The sequence below is a fragment of the Artemia sp. Qi Xiang Cuo genome, chromosome 15 (genome assembly GCF_049724085.1).
Source record: "Artemia sp. Qi Xiang Cuo chromosome 15, ASM4972408v1, whole genome shotgun sequence".
Classification (NCBI taxonomy): domain Eukaryota; kingdom Metazoa; phylum Arthropoda; class Branchiopoda; order Anostraca; family Artemiidae; genus Artemia; species Artemia sp. Qi Xiang Cuo.
Window position 1 is genome coordinate 1535416 of NC_142808.1, and position 21250 is coordinate 1556665.

The 21250-nt window shown below is 34.8% G+C and overlaps 1 protein-coding gene across 2 annotated transcripts in view; it reads right to left on the reverse strand.

Annotated features, from left to right (window-relative positions):
• The window catches only part of Dcr-2 (Endoribonuclease Dcr-2), a 247146-nt gene that overhangs the window by 173834 nt on the left and 52062 nt on the right, over positions 1–21250 (reverse strand). For both annotated transcript variants that reach the window (XM_089101646.1, XM_089101647.1), the window contains exons 3-5: positions 10924–11039; positions 6906–7209; positions 464–803 (exon numbers count right to left, since the gene is read on the reverse strand). In XM_089101646.1, the coding sequence (XP_088957772.1) occupies positions 464–803; positions 6906–7209; positions 10924–11039 (760 nt within the window). The remainder of the gene's footprint in view (positions 1–463; positions 804–6905; positions 7210–10923; positions 11040–21250) is intronic.

Below are 21250 nucleotides of genomic sequence, written 5' to 3' on the forward strand. Positions count from 1 at the left end.
TGATTTAAAGAGGCAGCTTTGAGGTTGGCCCTTCTCCCAAGAAGGGGCCTTCTAGAGCCCTTCTCCCAACCCTGGGTATACTACGGGAAACGAGCAGAAACTAAAATTAAAAACAAGTTTTCTCAGATGATAGTAAAGAGCGACATTAAAAGCTTATACAAACAGAAATTATTCCAAAAATCAGAAGGCTGCCCCCTTCTCGATTCCCTCTTTACAGCTTGACTTTTTGTCCCGATTCTTTAAGAACAAATTCACGAATACAAGAGAATTTTTAAAGAGCTATAACACTTTAACGTAAAGAGTGGGTGATTGAGGCGGTGGTGGCTCTTCTTCATTCAGAATTATTTCTGTTCCTTTGAGGATCTTATTTCCTCAAATGCTCTTTTGAAAAAAAAAAACTATTTTTTAATTTAATAACGTTGAAAAAGGTAAGAAGCAATGCAAATTAAGAAGAAATAAGCACCTAATAAATTAAGCACTCTTGAAGCATCCCCGAGGATTTTCTTGACATCTTTGAAAAGAGGGGTGTTGAAAGGTTCAGTGAGCATTTTCATAACGCTTTCCATTAAGTCATCGCTCCCGTTGTCATCAAAATACACCTGCTCCACTTGAGTATTGGTAGAATACTGGGCAACCTGACTTCTGTCGCTAGCGGTAACAACTTTAGCACCAACAAATTCCTCAAATTCTTTCACCTTTTTACGAAATTGTTTCAGGGAACTATCGTCGTTAATGACACATGCAGTAAGACCCAGTATTCTTACACTCTCAGGATTATCCAATTGATCACGAAACCTGATGACCTGAAAATACAAAATAATTTGATTATCTAGTTTTATTTAAATTACATTGAACTCGATCAAATTTCCTTGAATTTTTTTTGGAAAACCCACAAACAATTAGGGAGAGGTTATCAAAATACAGGTCCTCAGTTGGCAAAACCATGGGGCTACGCCAAAGGCGAGAGACTTTTGATTCCGCCTTGGCTAAACACGTTTATTACAACCCACACCACTTGATTTTGTTTGATAACACCTCCATTATTACCCCCATTAAAGGTCTCATGCAAGTTTTCAGGAAGGCTTGAAATCAAAAAGTATATCCACAAAAAGATCGCCCTCAATAGAGATACTGGAGAAAATTATCCAAGCCCCATTATAATGAACTTATTAAAAGTTTTACAATAGAATCATAAAAAGCTTTACATAAAATGAAAGTTTGAATTGCCAATCACAACGGGATTTTTTATTCAGTTAACCTTTCATCGTTTCTTGGAGAAGGTCTTCTTTTAAGTTTTTTTTTTTTTTTTTATAGATTGTCCTGAGGTCTTTAGATTATTCCTCAGGAGAACATTAAAGAAGTCTTTCGACAACCTCAGCAAACTTCTTCAACTGCGAAAAAAGATCCTGCGCCATTCTTAACGACCATTCTAGTTATTATATCTTCACTGCATCTAGCCTCTTTACTAATAACACTACTCAGGAAAGTTAAGCCATCCACTTGACCGATTTTCTCCTTATCCAATACCTCTTTACCCTTATTTATTCCTAGCATAAGTGACCTAGTACAAGTCTTCTTAATATTATCTACTACTACAAACAACTCACCACAGCACCAAGCCACCAACACATCTAAGCACACACCTCCTCCATCTCAATTCAAAGCCTCCCTTTTACACCCTCCCAGGGAGTTCCCATTTCCTTTAAATCTTTCTTTATGACATCCTCTCAGCCCAGACAAGGACGACCCACCTTCCGCTTAACCCCTGAGAATCAGCCAAAAGGGACATCCTTCACACACAGAACGTGCCGTAGCCATCTCAACCTTTCTCTCATTATAGCCCTTAAAAGCATGATAGAACCACATTTTTTGTACAGCTTACTGTTTGATATACGATTAGTCAGCCAGGTACCCAGTACAATCCGTAGGCGATTCTCTGGAAAAAATCCAGCAAATCTTCATCCATTGCTCGGAGCGCCCATGCTTCAGAACCACATTTGATCACTGTCATCACTGTAGCTTCCAATATTCTAATCCTGGTTTGCAGACTTATCTTCCTATCCTTTGAAACTTTTTTCAACTATGAAAAAACACCCTGAGCCTTGGCTATTCTGCTTTTAACATCTTCACTTCTGCCACCGTCTTTACTAATAATACTACCAAGGTAAGCGAAGCTCTCTACCTGATCAATCTTTTCATTACCCAACGTCACCTTTTCATCTTCACTTATTCCTAGCCTTAGTGACTTAGTCTTCCTAACATTAATTTATAAACCTTTTCTAGCATACAGAACTCACAAGACCTCTATAAGTTCATTCATTTTGCTCACACTTTCATCTAGGATGCATTAATCATCAGCGTAATTAGAGTCCAGGAAAGTTTATCCCCCCCCCTTTGATTCCGTGGTCTCCCATTGCCTTTCCTGTGCTCCTTAAGACAAAATCCATCAAAATAATCCATATAAAGGGGGACAGAACACAACCCTGCTTAACTCCTGATTTAAAACGAAACCAGCTGCTAACCTCATTTCCTACCTTAACCGCAGCAGTATTATTCTCGTACATAGCACTAATCACTTTATTGTATGTATCTGATATACCATACACGGATAACAACTTCGCTAAAGCTCTTCTATCAACAGAATTGAACACTTTGTTCATAATCTGTAAAACTGAGGACCAGAGGTATTTGATAACTCAGGCACTAAAAAACTTGGTCGACACATCCTCTACCCTTTCTAAAACCGCAGTGTTCTTCTCTTATCACTTTGTCTACAGCATATCTCAGTCTAAAAAGACATATTGCTAAGTAATTTGCTATCTACAGAGACCAGGCTAATGCCTCGATAATTACGACACTCACTTTTATCACCTTTCTTATACAGTGGTTTAATTAGAGTTTTCCTAAAATCGCTAGGTAATTCCCCTTTATCAGAAATCATATTTATAATCTTCAGTAACTTATTACTAACCTCAGAGCCAATATATTTAAGAAACTCATTTACCACAGTATCAGCCCCTGGGGTCTTATTATTTTTTAGTCGTTTTACAACTGTAGCTAATTTTCCCTCACAAAGCAAATCTTCCTTCAAATCCAAGGTATCACAAACTTTTTCATTTACCTCTATATCTTTTCCTGCCACTCTAGCTCGGTTTAGCACATTCTCAAAATATTCTGCCCATCTCTCTTTAACTCTTTTCTTATCACTAATTGTGGCTCCATTCCTATCTTTAACTGGGACAAGTCCGGATTGACTATTCCTTGTCAATTTATTAACATGCCAGTCCAATATTTTACTATTATGCCGTCTAGCTGCATCTTCCAGATCCTCGGTAATTTTAACCATGGCCCCCAATTCATACCTTCTTAGTTCATATTTTAATGCTTTCTTTACTATCTTTACTCTTGTTTTCATATGATCTATCACTCAGATAATTCTTGTACAAGTCCTTTCTCCTTCCTATTAAACATAACTGGCTTCACATGGAGCCAACAACTAATGTCACGTCTTACCTTAACCGCAGTAAAATTGTTCTCGTGCATAGCCCTACGGTATTACGGTATGCCACACATGGATAAGTACTTCACCAAAGCTTTTTTGTGAGCTCAATCAAATACCTGTTGTAGTCTATAAAACTGTGAAACAGAAGGGGTCTGATGATTCTCAATTTTTAATCTAAGAGTTAAAATTTAGTCAACGCATCCACACCGCTTCCTAAGACTACACTATTCTTCTTTTAAATCTTTATCTAAATTATCTCTAGGTCTACTGAGCATCTTCATGCTAAGTAATTTGATTCCTACAGAAATCAAGCCAATGCCTCTGTAATTACCACACTAACTCTTATCACCTTTCTTATAAAGCAGTTTAATTAAATATCTCCAATTACTAGTTACTTCCCTTTTTTCAAAAAACCTATTCATGATCTACAGTGATTTAGCGCTAATTTTGCAACCACCTTCATTTACACCTTTTGAAAACTTGGCAACTCTACAAAACTCATTTCAAAAATTCATTTTCTATACTATCAGCACCTGAGGTTTTTATTTTTAATTTTGTTAAGCACTAAAATTTGTTAGTCCTTTGTATATCATTACGTACAAGTTTATCGCAGCTCAGGACATTCTAAAATATCTTGTCAATATCCCTTTAATACTTTTCTGGTTATTAATAGGAGACACAGTACTATCATTAACTAAAACAAATTTAGACTGCATATTCTCTCTCAATTTCTTAACATGCATATACAATATCTTCCTATTTTACAGTCTAGTTGCGTCTTGCAGAACCTCGGTAATTTTATCCAAGACCTCTATTCCCCATCTTTTTAAATCACTTTATGTTGCCTTCAATACTTACAATCTTTCGTCTGACTCTTGTGAGATTTGTAAAATACAAACTTCTTTTTTAAGCCGTTTGCCACTTCTATAAAGCTTAAGGCGTGTTTGCTAATATTCCTAGGTTCGCTTCTACCTTTCGTTCTAAGATATGTTCTACTACTTTGCAGACTGCCTCTTTAAAATGATTTCAACCCTCATCCATACTGTCAAATTCTAAACTCCACAGTTTCATATCCAAATGTTCTTCTAAAGTTCATCTCAAGTTCACATCCTGGACGATGTAATAGCTACCCAGCTGCTAAACCTCCCGAATTCAAGCTTTTAATCGACTCTTGTCGTTATTAGATGGTGACATTAAGATCTAACATAAATAATGGCATTCCAATTTAACCTAGTGTCTTGGATCAAGTCTTTGATGAATAATAATCCAATCTATAAGATTAGGAGTCTTACCATCTTGTGACCACCATGTTAGCTTAACAACCCTTCCAAAGAGCATGGGTAACTTACAAGAGCGGACACTGGCATTAGTGTCAGCCAAAAAAAAAACGCCATTTAGTGTTTGGCAACACTTGGCATTTTTCAAGCTTTGTAATCATTTTTCTTTCAGGAACTTGAGATGACACTCTTGTTACTACACTAATTTCTTACCAGCAACAAATATTAAATTAATTATCTTCTTATTACACTGAAAAAACTGCCAAGCCTCGTCATATGCTAGATGGCGTTGAGGTTTTCTGTTGACACTAGCAACAGTTCCTACTGTTATAAGTTACCCATACTATTTGGAACATTCTGTAACCAAACTCTAGGTTGTTTATAACTAGATTATTGTAAGCTTACCAACAATACTGTGCTAGTTTATTATCGTTGCTATTTTCTTTCTAACAATCAAATGCAGCTATGCAAGGATATCATCTATCCTCATTTTGTCAAACTGGGTATTAGAGTCCCTTAATAAAAATAACATATCTCTACCCAGGATCTTGTCTATTCGTTCCTGCAACTCTTTGCATAATTCATCCGAGTCACTACTTTCTAAATCGGTTCTACAGAGGCATATACCATAATGACTGATACCTTCCATTTTTTCGTCATAAAGTGAGCAGCTCTAATTCTATTACTAATAACTTACCAACAAAAGCAAAATTTAGAAGATTACTTACTCATCACGGGCCATGTTCCCCGCCATTCAACCCATCTTTCCAAGCTAAATAAACCGATGGAATACCAGGAATTTATGCTTCCTAACAGTAGCGGATAAGCTCCTGGATCTAATAACAAGTCTAGTTCAAAACTTTTGAGTTTTTCAGTCAAAATAACAGTTGTCTTTCCCCGCCATGACGTCCCAAGTTCTGATTTCTACAGTCCCTGAATAACTGAAATTGTTACGACCTCAAGAAAAGCAATGGTTACCACCAATATAGGTCAAGGACTAATAAATCCTTTCTATTCAACACAAAAAGTTTCAGACAGCTTAGAAACGGAGAGCAAGAAGTCCCTGGGACCTCCAATTGAACTGAGGCGTATGCCAGCCTGAGCCCATATAAGTCACTACATGGTTTTCAGCGATTTGCGATCTTCTTTTATCAACAAGAGTCGATGCCATGCGCAAGCAGTTTGACCCCTTACTCATTATCATGCCCGCAAATATTATACTACAATGGGTAGGCATCCCATAATAAATATAATTTTTTCCTTGATGCACAAGATCTGTATTCATCTTCAGCAGATATCTCGTCAGCGGATAATTGAAGTCTTCAGCGGATAATCAAAGTTTTCGAAATCCTAGAAGCTGAATATCAGACAGCTGGACTTCAACTCTTCAAAATCGGATGCCATCCCATTTGATTGAAAAATTTATTTTTGTTCCTACCATAACCATGGGTTCTAGTTCCACCCAGCTTGTTGATCACCTCACTTATCTAGGCATACTCAAAGGTTCGTCAGTCCGCCAAACCCGAGAATACTTCCTCGACCAGCTTAAATCTTACGTTTCTGTCTTATTGTAAAACTAAAATGCACCCAGCCACTTTAAGCAAGCATTTACAACGCTGTCGCTCGTCATCACAAACTACATGCTACTTCCTTCTGGATACTCCTCAATAAAACTGACCAGAAGAAAAATAGATCAATATATTTTTGTTCCGCGAAATATTTGCTTCAACTGCCTCAGCGGTACAGGAATACCCAAGTCACTACTGAATTCGGAGTAACTGATCCTGATGTCGCCATCGCTAGATGGATAGCGAAGCACGATTGAAAAATTTACTCAAATGGTCCCATCTGCTCATTCAGTAGTTTTATTTGCATTTCTGGTTTTAATTTCTTTCACAAAAAACTTTAATATTATTTCATTTTATTCGGCAAACCTTTTTGTATATTTATGCCTGCAAATTATTCAATACTACTGACAATCATCGTATTTTCTCTACAATCAAATTAAATTGTATTTTTATACACATACGTATTTTCTCATATACAATTATTGCTCGTTTAATAAGATAAATAATTATAATTACCTAAAATGACCTATGACATAAGAGGAGCAAAATATACGTAACCTGAGATACCGGACTATCCTTAACAGCTGAATGACATTCATCAATGACCAAAAGGCTCACCGAGTTAAAGTTAAAAAAACTGTGAGCTAATATATCACAAAACACCTGGTGGGTCATTACAAGCAAGTGATTTTCTTCGAACTCTGCGTTCCATTTGTTTTTAGACCAGTTATCAACGTTATCTTCGCTAGTATATCCAGACACTTTGAATGGTGTTTGATTGTGCATAAATTCACGTTGTTGATGGACAAGGATTCGGGTAGGGGCTAAGAAGATAATCCTTTTGTAGCCCTCACTCAGTGGCCTAGAAAATCACAAATATGTGAAATATAAAGGATTATGCACAGGTAGGTAAATGCAGTCTCACATAAGGGATTTTACTTGTTGAGCTTTGAACTACTTTTTTTTAAGTGGAGGATGGGAAAGCACCAAATATCCCAAAACTCTAAAATAATACCAAAAATATTTTTGTATTAGATGTCTGAGGCTTTTGTTCAGAAAAACGTGAAATATGTCTAAATTGTAATATGTCTAAATAACGATATCTAAATAAAAACACAAAATACACGTGGTGTCTTGAGAAATAGAAAACTGGGAGGATGGTTTAATTACTTGCATGCAAAGATAGGTGTGGGAGAACTGTGTGGCTGCATTATAGTTACTGAAATAGATCTTGGTTATCTATTAGATTATTAAATAGACCTTGCCTCCAGGCCCACAAAAACCCTGGAGTAAGGACCGTAGATAATTCAATTTGGCAATTGTAAAAATGTATCTGTAATATGTAAGGAACAGCTAGCCCATTAAGTTGAGACTTTCAGGGAATATTAAGGAACGGCTAAGGCTATTAAGTTACAACTTTCAGAGAATGTTGAGGGGAATTACGAATCAAATAAAATTACATTACATGCATCCAGTTTGTTCAAAACAAGTTTATGCAGTAACTCAAAAAAACTAGGCCTATAGGTATTAACCTAAAACTTGCAGAGAATATTGAAGGGAATGCTGAACTAAATAAAAAGACCCTTATGTGCATCCAGATTGTCAAAAGGGCGTATCTACGAAATCTCAGGATCAACAGAGTATCAAGTTGAAATTTACAGGGAATGTTGACAGAATGCCCAATATGCCAATTATTACCATACGATAAGGCAACAAAGCAACATGGCCGTATACAGGGGTCGGGATTATGGGGATTGACTCCCTCCCCCCGAATCTTTTTTCCGACTCGTAAAAACATAACAAAAATTTGTATATACAGATTTTTTATGCGTTTTTAATAGTTTTTTTTATTGAACTCCCCTACCGATCAAAAAGCCTGGATGCGCCCTTGGTTATCTGTCTCGTAAATGGAATATCTTCAACTTTATATAGTAATGCAACAAGGCAACAAAACAACAAAAAATGCCACTATTGGTTGTTTGACTGACAGAAATCTAGCAAAATTAAAGTCCATTATTTTAACAGTTTTATTAGGCCCTAGATTAATTATAATTCAAATAGGGTCGAGATAAATTTATAGCGTTGGATATATAACACGAATCATTTTGTTTGCCAGTTCAGCAGAAGCACGTTGACTGTTTCCAAGGTTCATTTCCTTCAGAGCTGTATTTATAAGGTTCAAACTTGTTCGGGCCTGATAAGGCAGAATGTAATTATTTGGAGTATTTATGGTTTTTACTTATCTTTTAACTAAACTATCATAAATGAGATTCAGTCTATATTCTCCTTTACCTCTATTTATACTAATTTCTCTATAAATAACTTTCTTAATTTCTATTATTTCCGCAAGACTTTGTTTCAGCCCAATACAAATATTAATACTTTTTTTTGGTCAAATAGTACCTTACAGGGCGAAAAAACAAACTAATGTTCTGCCACTGCCGAGTCTGTCACTATTGTACTTTTATGCAATTTCTTAGTCTAAAAATAATAGAAAAGAATTGCAGCTCTCATCTTTGTAGAAGTGATAAAAATTCTTGTAAATTCGAATTCTTGGGTTTAAACATAAATTCAAATTTGGAATCCCAAAGAATCTGTATCATCGAGCTCCCCACCACTCCCAGTAGGCAGGATATTTCGGAACAGAGAAGATGATTCCAGCTTTTATTCATGTAAAAAAAAACACTTAAAAATGCGGAAACTGTCTGTTATTCTTTCATGTTTTACAGAAATAAATAAAATAATGCAGCGAATGTGTATATATTATATAAGGAATAATAAAATGTAATTAGTACATAAAATGCATCATACAAGACATAATAAGATACATTGAGTAGGCTGTAACGAGACACAAATATACAAAAATAAATAGAATAAGGTCAGAAACATATTGAAAAATAGCAATATAAATGAAAAAATATAAAAATAGCGAAAATTTAGGTTAGAATAAGTAAGACTTTTACGGAAGTTGAATTTCACTTTTTTCAGCTGGACTTCACGTTAACTCAAAAAAATCATTCGACGAATGATGTGAAAGAACGTTTGCTTCACTTCTGTTTTGAGTTAAGAGTTAATAATTAGTCTCATAATTAGCCGGCAAAATTATATTTAAAATAGATAAAAATCTTCCTATGTATGCACTGGTGACTATCATCAATTTGTTTTAAGAAATTACTGCCGCAATTTAGATAACGCTAGTTTGGGTCATTTGAGATTTTTCGTAGAATTTTCTAAGCTCCGTTTTCAGGCCACTGACATCCAACACAGAGTTCGACACAGGTTATGCAGATTATCGTTTAAGTGTCGTGTTCAACATGGGTTTGGGTCTTCTCAGAACCCGTGTTCAACCATGCTATACGGGCGCGTTAACATTTTGAAGAAACCGTATCCAACACGGAGAAACCGAAAACAATTTTGTCAAACCCGTTCAAAACACAATTCAAACCCGGTGCCTCAAAACACAAATCCGATAGACTGACAAATTCTATGAAATATTCTGATTGGCTCAAATTACCTTTAGTTAATCTTCAGTTATTAAAACCTCTCACACCTTATAAAGTGAATGGGTCTTTTCAATTCTACAGTGAAAATTCACATAGCAGCGCCGGGTCGAAGGTTGTTTTTCCTTGTAGAAATGTGCCATCTCCTCTCAGACCTTATATTAAGTCGGTTAATCGTGTTCAACTTAGTTCTTAGGCCTAAAGTGCATTTAGGCCTAAAAAACTCGAGAAATGAATTTTTTCCATGGCTAAAACTAAATCATAAGCCCTGGGTATGGGCCTAATACCATACGTGGTAGACAAGATAGAAATACGTATATTATAGAAAGAGAATATTAAAGGACTATGGAAAATAGGAATCGGAAACAAAAATACGGCTTGCAATGTTTCTTGAAGCTGCAGAGGAAGAGAAAGTAGACTGAGAAGAAGAGAAAGAGAAAGTAGAGAAAGCAGAAGAAGAGAAAGTAGAAAGAAGAGAAGAAGACTAACTTAGAGAATGTCAAGCCAGAATACTGTAAGAAAGTAAAGGCTTCTTCAAGCAAGAAGAAAGAGAAGAAGAGAAAGAGAAAGTAGAGAAAGCAGAAGAAGAGAAAGTGGAAAGAAGAGAAGAAAACTAACTTAGAAAATGTCAAGCCAGAATACTGTAAGAAAGTAAAGGTATCAGAACTAGGTTTACTGTAAGTAAATAAACCTGGCAGCGATGAATAGGATCTTAAAACTCATTCCATAATAAAACCGTCTTGGTAATAAAACTTACCCAATAAAACTTATCCTTTGTAACAAAGAATGTGTTCTACAATGCTCAGAAACCTAGAAAATATTTATTGAGGAACTCAATCCTGTGAGCTCAGGAAAATAAAAGAAGCTTACTAACAGGTGAAAGACAAGAAAACTATAGGATCGAATCACAAAAAAAAACTCGGGGTTTCGTGTATTTCTGTATCATTTGCTTGTTTTTTCGTTTTTTTTTCAAATATTGCACTTGAACCTAAACCTGATAATTAAATAGACCTTGCAGCGATGTATCGGATCTTAAAACTCATTCCATGAAAAATCGTCTTGGTAATAAAACTTACCCAAGAACTTCATTCGTCCTCTCTCTGGCAACCATGGCAGCAATGAATGTTTTCCCCGCGCCAGTGCCTAATGCTACAATCAAATTTTGACTTCTGCATAGCTCGGCAAGTTCAATCTATATTCATAAATAGAAAATTAGATCTAGAAAAAAAATGCGACAAATTGAGGAACAGGGAAATGTTATTTTTTTCAATCTCCGATGTCACCTCCAAATTAAAGTCATTTTTAGCGCCTTACCTTGTCCCGAGATGTGAAAGCTCAGTTTACGGTCAAAAGAGAAAAACCCTTCCTGTTATGAAATCAATTGGCAAAAATCTGAAAAAATCAGTTTCTCCAGTAAAAACCAAATATTTAGAACATAAACTGGAGTAAAAACCTGAACAGAAACATCTATGCTTAGACTTTCTCTGCCCTGTTATTAGCCTATACAACAGACGTTTAGTATGAAAATTGCAAAAAAAAACGGCCATATTCTCATTTTTTTCAGCACTGTTTAAATTCCTTTATTTTCAAATCAATTGCCTGTTTTTAATATTTATTTTCAAATATGATCACCCCCTCCACCACCAAATAAAATTATGCATATGTGCCAAATCATGAAATATCACAGTTAGCCATAATGACCAATTGCCCCGTTTATCCCCCCCCCCCCCCGCGGGTGGTTGGTCTCCAATCACTTTCGATTTATAAAAAAGGACAAAATCTCAATTTCTGACGTAATGAGCATCCTTCAAACTTTTTGCGATCATGAGGTGGAGGTGGGGATGAGGAAGGGACAGCCCCCCTCCTATACGAGATAAATTCCACTCATTCTGGGGTTTAATGTTACTCTGTACTTTTATAATAACAGCGTAGACCAGATTACCAGAAATCAAGAGGGGTTAAATATCAATTTCACATTTTGATTGGTTTTTAAAGGTTTTTTGTACCCCCCCCGAAAAATAACCCCCAAACAAAAGTCCTGGATACCGCCCTGAGGATTATACATTAAACAAAACTACAAAACAATATTAGAGCCCAAATGTAGAGGTCTAAGCCCTTATATACGAAAGTTTGGAATTATAAAACTACAGTAAATATACCTAGACAGTGCAATTCGTTTAGACCTTAAAAATATTTCGGCTAGCTAGGAGGGGAACAGATGCCTCAAAGGGTGCCTATCCCCAAAATACCATGTAATAGTCAGTTTGTGTTCAAAATTTCTAGTCAATCCGTTACAAGTTCCGGCCAAAAACGGACCCCTCACCAAAGTCAACTAGGCATTGGTTGCGAAAAGATATCAAATTTTATACAAATTCACACAAATTAATTTAAAAAACAGTTTTTCTGATGAAAGTAAAGAAGGAAGTTGAAACTTAAAGCAAAGAACATTTACTCCTTCACAATTTTTAAAGTATTTTTGAAGAACTGGATCTTGATAAATTATAGATTTCTCAAAAACTAGCACTGAAAGTCCAGGGGATTTGTCGGTCAGGTGTCAATCCTAAAACTCGGTCGCCCACCTGAGCATTTGGTTCTCAAGTTTTCATTCGTGATCACCAAGTTGATTATAACTAAAAAACAAAATTAAAACTAGCCCTTTACTGGATATTCATCTATTTTGATTTTTTTTTATATAGTAAAGCAATTTGTTATGTTAAAGCAATATCCTATGTTAAAGCAATATCCATAGTAAAGCAATATCCTATGTTAATAACATAGTAATAACAAATAAAATAACATAGCAAAGAATCTATGATGTGAAAATGGTTTATGATTTTTAAATAACATTAAATAAGCAGTAAAAGATTCCAACCCCTAATAAAACATCAGTAAATCCTTCGCCCTGTGCTTACAAGATAGTTAAATTTTTTTTATATTAAGATTAAATCTGGCTCACACACAATTAATGCCACAAATTGTAGAACTTCATAAAAATTCGTTGTGTTACTTCACACGTGATTAGCAAACCTACCAAAAATATAGAGAAAAATAAGCAAGCTGTTAATTTTTCAGATGCGTTATTTTGAAGGAAAATTTGAAAAAAGTTTTGCAGCCCGTTGAGGGGTTATTATGCTTGAAATTGCAACAAAATACGAGGAAATAATGCGCAAAACCATCCGGTTTTAAGTGCACAACTTTTTGCGGTGGCGTCTCAAAATCTTAGACAAAGGTAGGACTTTCGAGATGGGGGATAGCTTTTAGAAGTGAGCTCAATAGCTACCTCTTCATAGGGTGTAAGCACCGAAATCACGTTTGAAATAACACGCCACTCCCTATCAGCGAGTATGAGGTCCACTTTCCCGAAAAGCACAAGCGAGCTTATTACCGACTCTTTCAAATCTTGTAGACAACGCAACATAGTGAGGAGCGAATTCCATCTTAAATATACAATCTTAAATTGTAATAAATATGCTTTAGTATTACTTGAAATGAGGATCACAGTTCGTTACCATGAACTTTTTGATTGTTATAGAAGTTTATTTCTGCTCGTCTTAGGCGTTAATATTGCTGTTTTATTTTTCTGAAAACTTCTTTTTTCGAGAGACGTTTTTTTTTCTTTAATTAATCTGTAATAAAGGAATGTACCAACCACAACATGTCTCTCTGGTCATATTATAATTGCACTTCGCTTAAAGGATAAGAACTCCCTTAAATTAGGAATAATACAGGTATAAAAAGGGGATGTGAGGTAACGAGAAAAGTTAATTAAACCAGGTTTGTATGTTTGATTTGTGACAAAACGCTAAAGGCCCATTCACTATGCCGTTTTACTAATGCATAAATTTAGTTAGCATCCATAACTGAACAAGCCGAAACCGAAGTTCAATCAGCTTGAACTTAGTCAAGGCCACGCTAATCAGAGAAATTTATTACTAATCCTTAGGAGGGCAGAAAGAAAAACTGTATGGGAATTTAAGGTTATGGTGAACACTTTCTATCTTATTTATTCTGAAGTTTTCAACCCAATAATTCTTACTATGAAGGGACTGGGTGTTAAGCTAAAAATTTTGATGTTGGCTGAATCTCAATGTTAAATGTAATAGTATTAGCTAAATCGTATTGTGAAGAAGCCTTAAGCTGTGCAAAAAGTTGCACTCCTCAATGCCTCGCTCCTTACGCTAAAATTTTTTATTGTTTTAAAAAATAGAGTTGTGAGAAAGAGTCAAACTTTAGCGTAAAGAGCGAGGCGTTGAGGAGGGGAAAGCCCCTTTCATAAGTAGAGTCCTAAGTACCATTTCTATGGAAGCTATAGGAAAATATTTCTATGGAATCTCTACACCTTTTCAAAGAGAGTGAGTATCCTCTCACATGGCCTTACATTTCTATGGAAGCTATAGGAAAACATTTCTAAGGAAGCTCTACACCTTTTCAAAGAGAGTCATTACTCCCTCACACTGTTTGACGTAGACATTTTTTTTTTAAAGTTAGCAAGGTATAATGTGGTCAAACATGTTTTGAGAGTACGATCGTCATTATATAACTCAATCAGACTGGTTTTTTTTGTTATTGATAAGAATTTCATAAGAATGTACGTCGAGAGTTCAAGTGCACATTTTTTTTAAAGTAGGCATGGTATAAAGTAGTCCAACATGTTTTGGGAGTATGCACGAAATTATGTAACTCAACCAGAGTGTTATTCGAGCCAACATCCATTTTTATTCGTCCTTGAGACTATGTATGAAATGTTCATACATTACAATTTAATTTTCATTATGTTTTAACATATCGTAGAAAGTACATTGAATATTATTAACTTTGAAACAATGGATACTTCAATTGTCAACGTAAGTATAGTTTACTGAATTTCTTAATTTATTTCCAGATAAAAATCATTTTACCAGTAAATTCAAATTTCAGGGGGACTTCGCCCCCCTCCCCCCTCCATCAATACAAAACCTCAAATATGATGAGTATACTCGCTGGAAAACACAAAGTACGCTTTTTTTCTATTATGTAAACAAAAACCACTCCTCCACTGCTCTGTTTACGAGCATAATTCTGTAGTTTTACTTATCTCGTTCAAAATGGCCCTTTTCCCAATTGTGTGTGTTTAAGATATTTCGTCTTTTTCCGGTCTAACTAAAGGCATTTGTGTCTTATCCTGTTAGCAAGAGTGACAATAGCCAAACAACCTTTTACATGTTCATTATCTGGAATTATTATTAATAACTCATGTTTAAGGACACTGACAATGATTTCCTTGAGAAATAAATTCTTGTTGTGGTCAGAGTAGGCGAGAGCAAAGCCTTTGAAATGCGATGCGTGAGTGATGTTTGAACAATGTCGTCAATTTAGATTAGTGTCTAGCGTTATTGTATACTAAAAAAATTGATATTAAAATCATTAATTAAAGAATAGTACACTAAACTCAGAATTGACTTTAGGGGGTAATTTATATCATGGGAAGATGTTTTTGAAATCCCCCTTCCCCCCAAACTCAAAATTTTACTTTAGAAGCTTTTTTTTAATTATTTCTAAAGCGCTAAGACATAGAGTGCTACAAATATCAGAATCGACTTTATAGGGCAAATTATATTATGGGAAGATGTTTTTGAAATCTCCCTTCCCCCCAAACTCAAATTTTCGAAAATTCTACTTTAGAAGCCTTTTTAAAGATATTTCTAAAGCGCTAAGACATAGAGTGCTACAAATATCAGAATCGACTTTATAGGGCAAATCATGTTATGGCAAGATGTTTTTGAAATCCCCCCCAAAGTCAAATTTTCCAAAATTCTACATTAGAAGCCTTTTTAATTATTTCTAACGCGCTAAGACATAGAGTGCTACAAATATCAGATTCGACTTTATAGGGCAAATTATATTATGGGAAGATGTTTTTGAAATCCCCCTTCCCCCCCAAACTCAAATTTTCCGAAATTTTACTTTAGAAGTCTTTTTAAATATTTCTAAAGTGTTATTAGTTATAGCACTACAAACATCAGAATAAACTTTAGAGGGCCATTTATCTGTAAAAAAGGGAAATCGTTTTTTCATGCTAAATTTTTCTTCTTTTTTAAGGAGGAAAATTCCTACAATTACTCTCCTCCTCAAAAGAAGAAAAATTTAGTAAGGAAATAATAACCCCTCTTTTACAGATAAATTGCCCTCTAAAGTTTATTCTGATGTTTGTAGTGCTATAACTATTAGCACTTTAGAAATATTTAAAAAGGCTTCTAATGTAGAATTTTGGGAAAATTTGAGTGTGGGGAAGGGGGATTTTAAAAACATCTTGCCATAACATAATTTTCCCTATAAAGTCGATTCTGATATTTGTAGCGCTCTTTGTCTTAGCGCTTTAGAAATAATTAAAAAGGCTTCTAATGTAGAATTTTGGAAAATTTGAGTTTGGGGAGGGATTTCAAAAGCATCTTGCCATAACATAATTTGCCCTATAAAGTCGATTCTAATATTTGTAGCACTCTGTGTCTTAGCGCTTTAGAAATAATTAAAAAGGCTTACAATGTAAAATTTTGGAAATTTTTTAGTTTGGGGAGGAGGAGGATTTCAAAAACATCTTCCCATGATATAAATAACCCCCTAAAGTTAATTCTGTTTTAATTGTACTATTCTTTATTAATAATTTTAATATAAATTTTTTTTAGTATACCATAACGCTAGACCCTATTTTAAATTGACGACATTGTTCAGACATCACTCACGCATCGCATTTCAAAGGCTTTACTCTCGCCTAATTTGACCACAACAAGAATCTATTTCTCAAGGAAATCATTGGCACTGTCCTTAAACATGTGGTATTAATAATAATTCCAGATACTGAAAATGTAAAAGGTTGTTTCGAAATTGTCACTCGTTCTAACAGGATAAGACACAGATGCCTTTAGTTAGACCGAAAAAAGAAGAAATATCTTAAACACACACAATTGGGAAAAGGGCCATTTTGAACGAGATAAGTTAAAACTACAGAATTATTCTCGTAAACAGAGCAGTGGAGGAAGGGTTTTTATTTACATAATAGAAAAAGAGCGTGCTTTGTGTTTTCTAGCGAGTATACTCATCATATTTTAGGGTTTGTATTGATGGAGGGGGGAAGGGGGCTAAGTCCCCCTGAACTTTGAATTTACTGGTAAAATGATTTTTATCTGGAAATAAATTAAGAATTTCAGTAAACTATACTCACGTTGACAATTGAAGTATCCATTGTTTCAAAGTTAATAATATTCAATGTACTTTCTACGATATGTTAAAACATAATGAAAATTAAATCGTAATGTATGAACATTTTATAGAAAGTCTCAAGGACGAATAAAAAATGGATGTTGGCTCGAAAAACACTCTGGTTGAGTTACATAATTTTGTGCATACTCCCGAAACATGTTTGACTACTTTATACCATGCCTGGTTTAAAAAAAAATGTGCTCGTGAACTCATTGCTTACATTCTTATGAAATTCTTATAAATAACAAAAAAAACAGTGTGATTGAGTTATATAATTACTATCGTACTCTCAAAACATTTTTGACCACATTATACCTTGCTAACTTTAACAAAAAATGTATACGTCAAACTGTGTGAGGGAGTACTGACTCTCTTTGAAAAGATGTAGTGCTTCCTTAGAAATGTTTTCCTATAGCTTCCATAGAAATGTAAGGCCATGTGAGAGGATACTCACTCTCTTTGAAAAGGTGTAGAGTTTCCATAGAAATGTTTTCCTATAGCTTCCATAGAAATGGTACTTAGGACTCTACTTTCATATACGGAATAATTTCTGTTTGTTTTAAGTTTTAATGTCGCTCCTTAATTTCAGTTAAAAAACTTATTTTTTATATTTAATATTTTTAGGTAATTCCTTTGGAAGAGTGATTTTTACAGAATGTATTCGATAGCAATGAAACAAAACCAATTTAAGGGGTTAAATACTTGTGGCAACAAATTTGTAATTATTATTTATAAATATAAACCATAAATACACAATTTTTGATGTGAGTGCAACATTAATAAACGGAAACTTCTAACGAGATGAATTACAGAAAGGTTCAAAAATCTAAGTCAAGTTTTAACGATGAACAAGCTTTGGAGCCTAATGCACAGCAAGAAGTCCTCAAATGGGATGGGGAAATTTAATAAAAAAGGATTTAAAGAAAACAAGAGCGTCATGGGAGAGACTAAGGAATGGGTTCTGGGTATACTGGGGTGGAGGCAGGGACAGATCTAGAGCAAAATCTGGGGGGGATGTGACAAAGGTGCTAATAATTGGCCAAATTGAAAATTTAATCTTAAAAAAGAGTGAAAAAGGGGGGAATAGGGAAAGAGGGCGCCATAAAAAATCTTGGTGGTTCCCTGTATCCGCCAGTGGGTGGAGGGATATCAGACGCAGCTAAAACAATAAGTTAAGTAGGATTTTTATTTAATAAAGCGTGCTGCTATTCTTTATCTTTTGACCTTTATAAAAAAATATATTTTTTATATTTACAAAAAAATTAATTTTCAAAAGGGTTACGCTGCACGGAAAATCTGTTTTGATCCCCCTTCTTAAAGAGAGAAAAAATTAAAGGATGTGGCAGTAGAGTCCTAAGTACCATTTCTATGGAAGCTATAGGAAAACATTTCTATGGAAGCTCTACACCTTTTCAAAGAGAGTGAGTATCCTCTCACATGGCCTTACATTTCTATGGAAGCTATAGGAAAACATTTTTATGGAAGCTCTACACCTTTTCAAAGAGAGTCAGAACTCCCTCACACAGTTTGATTTAGAAATTTTTTTTTTGTTTAAGTTGGCAAGGTATAATGTGGTCTAACATGTTTTGAGAGTATGATCGTAATTATATAACTCAATCTGACTGGTTTTTTTGTTATTGATAAGAATTTCATAAGAATGTGCGCCATGAGTTCACGTGGACATTTTTTTTTTTAAAGTTGGCATGGTATAAAGTTGTCCAACATGTTTTGGGAGTATGCACAAAATTATGTAAGTCAACCAGAGTGTTTTTCGAGCCAACATCCATTTTTTATTCGTCCCTGAGATTTTCTATGAAATGTTCATACATTACGATTTAATTTTCATTATGTTTTAACATATCATAGAAAGTACATTGAATAATAATAACTTTTAAACAATGGATAGTTCAATTGTCAACGTGAGTATTGCTTACTGAAATTCTTAATTTATTTCCAGATAAAAATCATTTTACCAGTAAATTCAAATTTCAGGGGGACTTAGCCCCCCTCCCCCCTCCATCAATACAAACCCTAAAATATGATGAGTATACTCGCTGGAAAACACAAAGCACGCTTTTTTCTATTATGTAAACAAAAACCCCTTCTCCACTGCTCTGTTTACGAGCATAATTCTGTAGTTTTACTTATCTCGTTCAAAATGGCCCTTTTCCCAATTGTGTGTGTTTAAGATATTTCGTCTTTTTCCGGTCTAGCTAAAGGCATCTGTGTCTTATCATGTCAGCAAGAATGGCAATTACCAACCCACCTTTTATATTTTCATTATCTGGAATTGTTATTAATATCCAATGTTTAAGGATAGTGCCACTTATTTCCTTGGGAAATATATACTAGTTATGTTCAAAGTTAGTTATAGTAAAGCCTTTAAAATGCAATACGTGTTTGGTGTTTGAACAATTCCATCAATTTAGATTAGGGTATAGTGTTATGGTATACTAAAAAAATTGATATTAAAATCATTAATAAAGAATAGTACACTAAGATCAGAATTGATTTTAAGGAGTTATTTATATCATGGGAAGATGTTTTTGAAATCCCCCTTCCCCCCAAACTCAAAATTTTACTTTAGAAGTTTTTTTTTAATTATTTCTAAAGCTCTAAGACATAGAGTGCTACAAATAACAGAATCGACTTTATAGGGCAAATTATATTATGGGAAGATGTTTTTGAAATCTCCCTTCCCTCCTAGCTAAAATTTTCAAAAATTCTACATTAGAAGCCTTTTTAATTATTTATAAATCGCTAAGACATAGAGTGCTACAAATAACATAATAGACTTTATAGGAAAAATCTTATTTTGAGAAGATTTTTTTGAAATCCCCCCCCCAAACTCAAATTTTACAAATTACCATTGAAGTTGTCCTTTTATTATTTCTAATGAGATAAGAACTAAAGCGATACAACAAAAAGAATATAAGGTATATAAAAATGCTTATCATGACGAGTTGCTTTTGAAATCCCCCTCTCCCCAACCTCAAATTTTTTAAAATTTTACATTAGAAGTTTTTTTAAATATTTCTAAAGTGCTAATATTTATAGCACTACAAACATCAGAATCAACTTTAGAGGGCCATTTATCTGTAAAAAAGGGAAATCATTTTTCCATGCTAAATTTTTCTTCTTTTTTAAGGAGGAAAATTCCTACAAATACTCTCCTCCTCAAAAGAAGGCTAAGGCTAATGGCATTACTCCAATGCAACACGTGGAGATAACTGGCCCATCGGGAGCCACCCACATCCATTCCAGACCAGTGCTGCCTGCCCAAGACCCACCCATGCCAACCCCTATGCAGCCGGGTAGAGAGCTGAAAAGAGAGTGGATGATAGCTCATAACGTTACTGCTGCACAAGATTGTGAAGTCACCCCCTATCAAACATTACCGAGCCCTTCACGACCAATGCAAGGTGGGAATGATGTGGCCCCTACAGTCCTCAACATGCAAGTTGCAAATCTAAATGTGAGTTTTCAAATATTATTTCTCGCTAATGATTCTTTTTACCAAGTCAATTTGAAGGACTAAGAATTGTACCGCAAAACATAATTCCAGATTCTAATTTGCATAATAAAGAATTGCGGGACTTAACAGTTTCAATTGAAAATAGGTTATTTTTATGACTATATATATATATATATATATATATATATATATATATATATATATATATATATTTTCAAGATTTTCCGGAGCAAATGATAGAATTGAAACTGTTAAGTCCCGCAATTCTTTATTATGCAAATTAGAATCTGGAAATATGTCTAGCGGTACAATTCTCAGTCCTTCAAATTGACTTGGGAAAAAGAATCATTAGCGAGAAATAATATTTGAAAACTCACATTTAGATTTGCACCTTGCATGTTGAGGACTGTAGAGGCCACATCATTCCCACCTTGCATTGGTCGTGAAGGGCTCGGTAATGTTTGATGAGGGATAACTTCACAATCTTGTTGAGCAGTAACGTTATGAGCTATCATCCACTCTCTTTTCAGCTTTCTACCAGGCTGTAGAGGGGCTGGCAAGGGTGGGTCTTGAGCAGACAGCACCGATCTGGACTGGATGTGGTTGGCCCCCGATGGGCTAGTTATCTCCACTTGTTGCATTGGAGTAATGCCATTAGCCTTAGCCTTCTTTTGAGGAGGAGAGTAATTGTA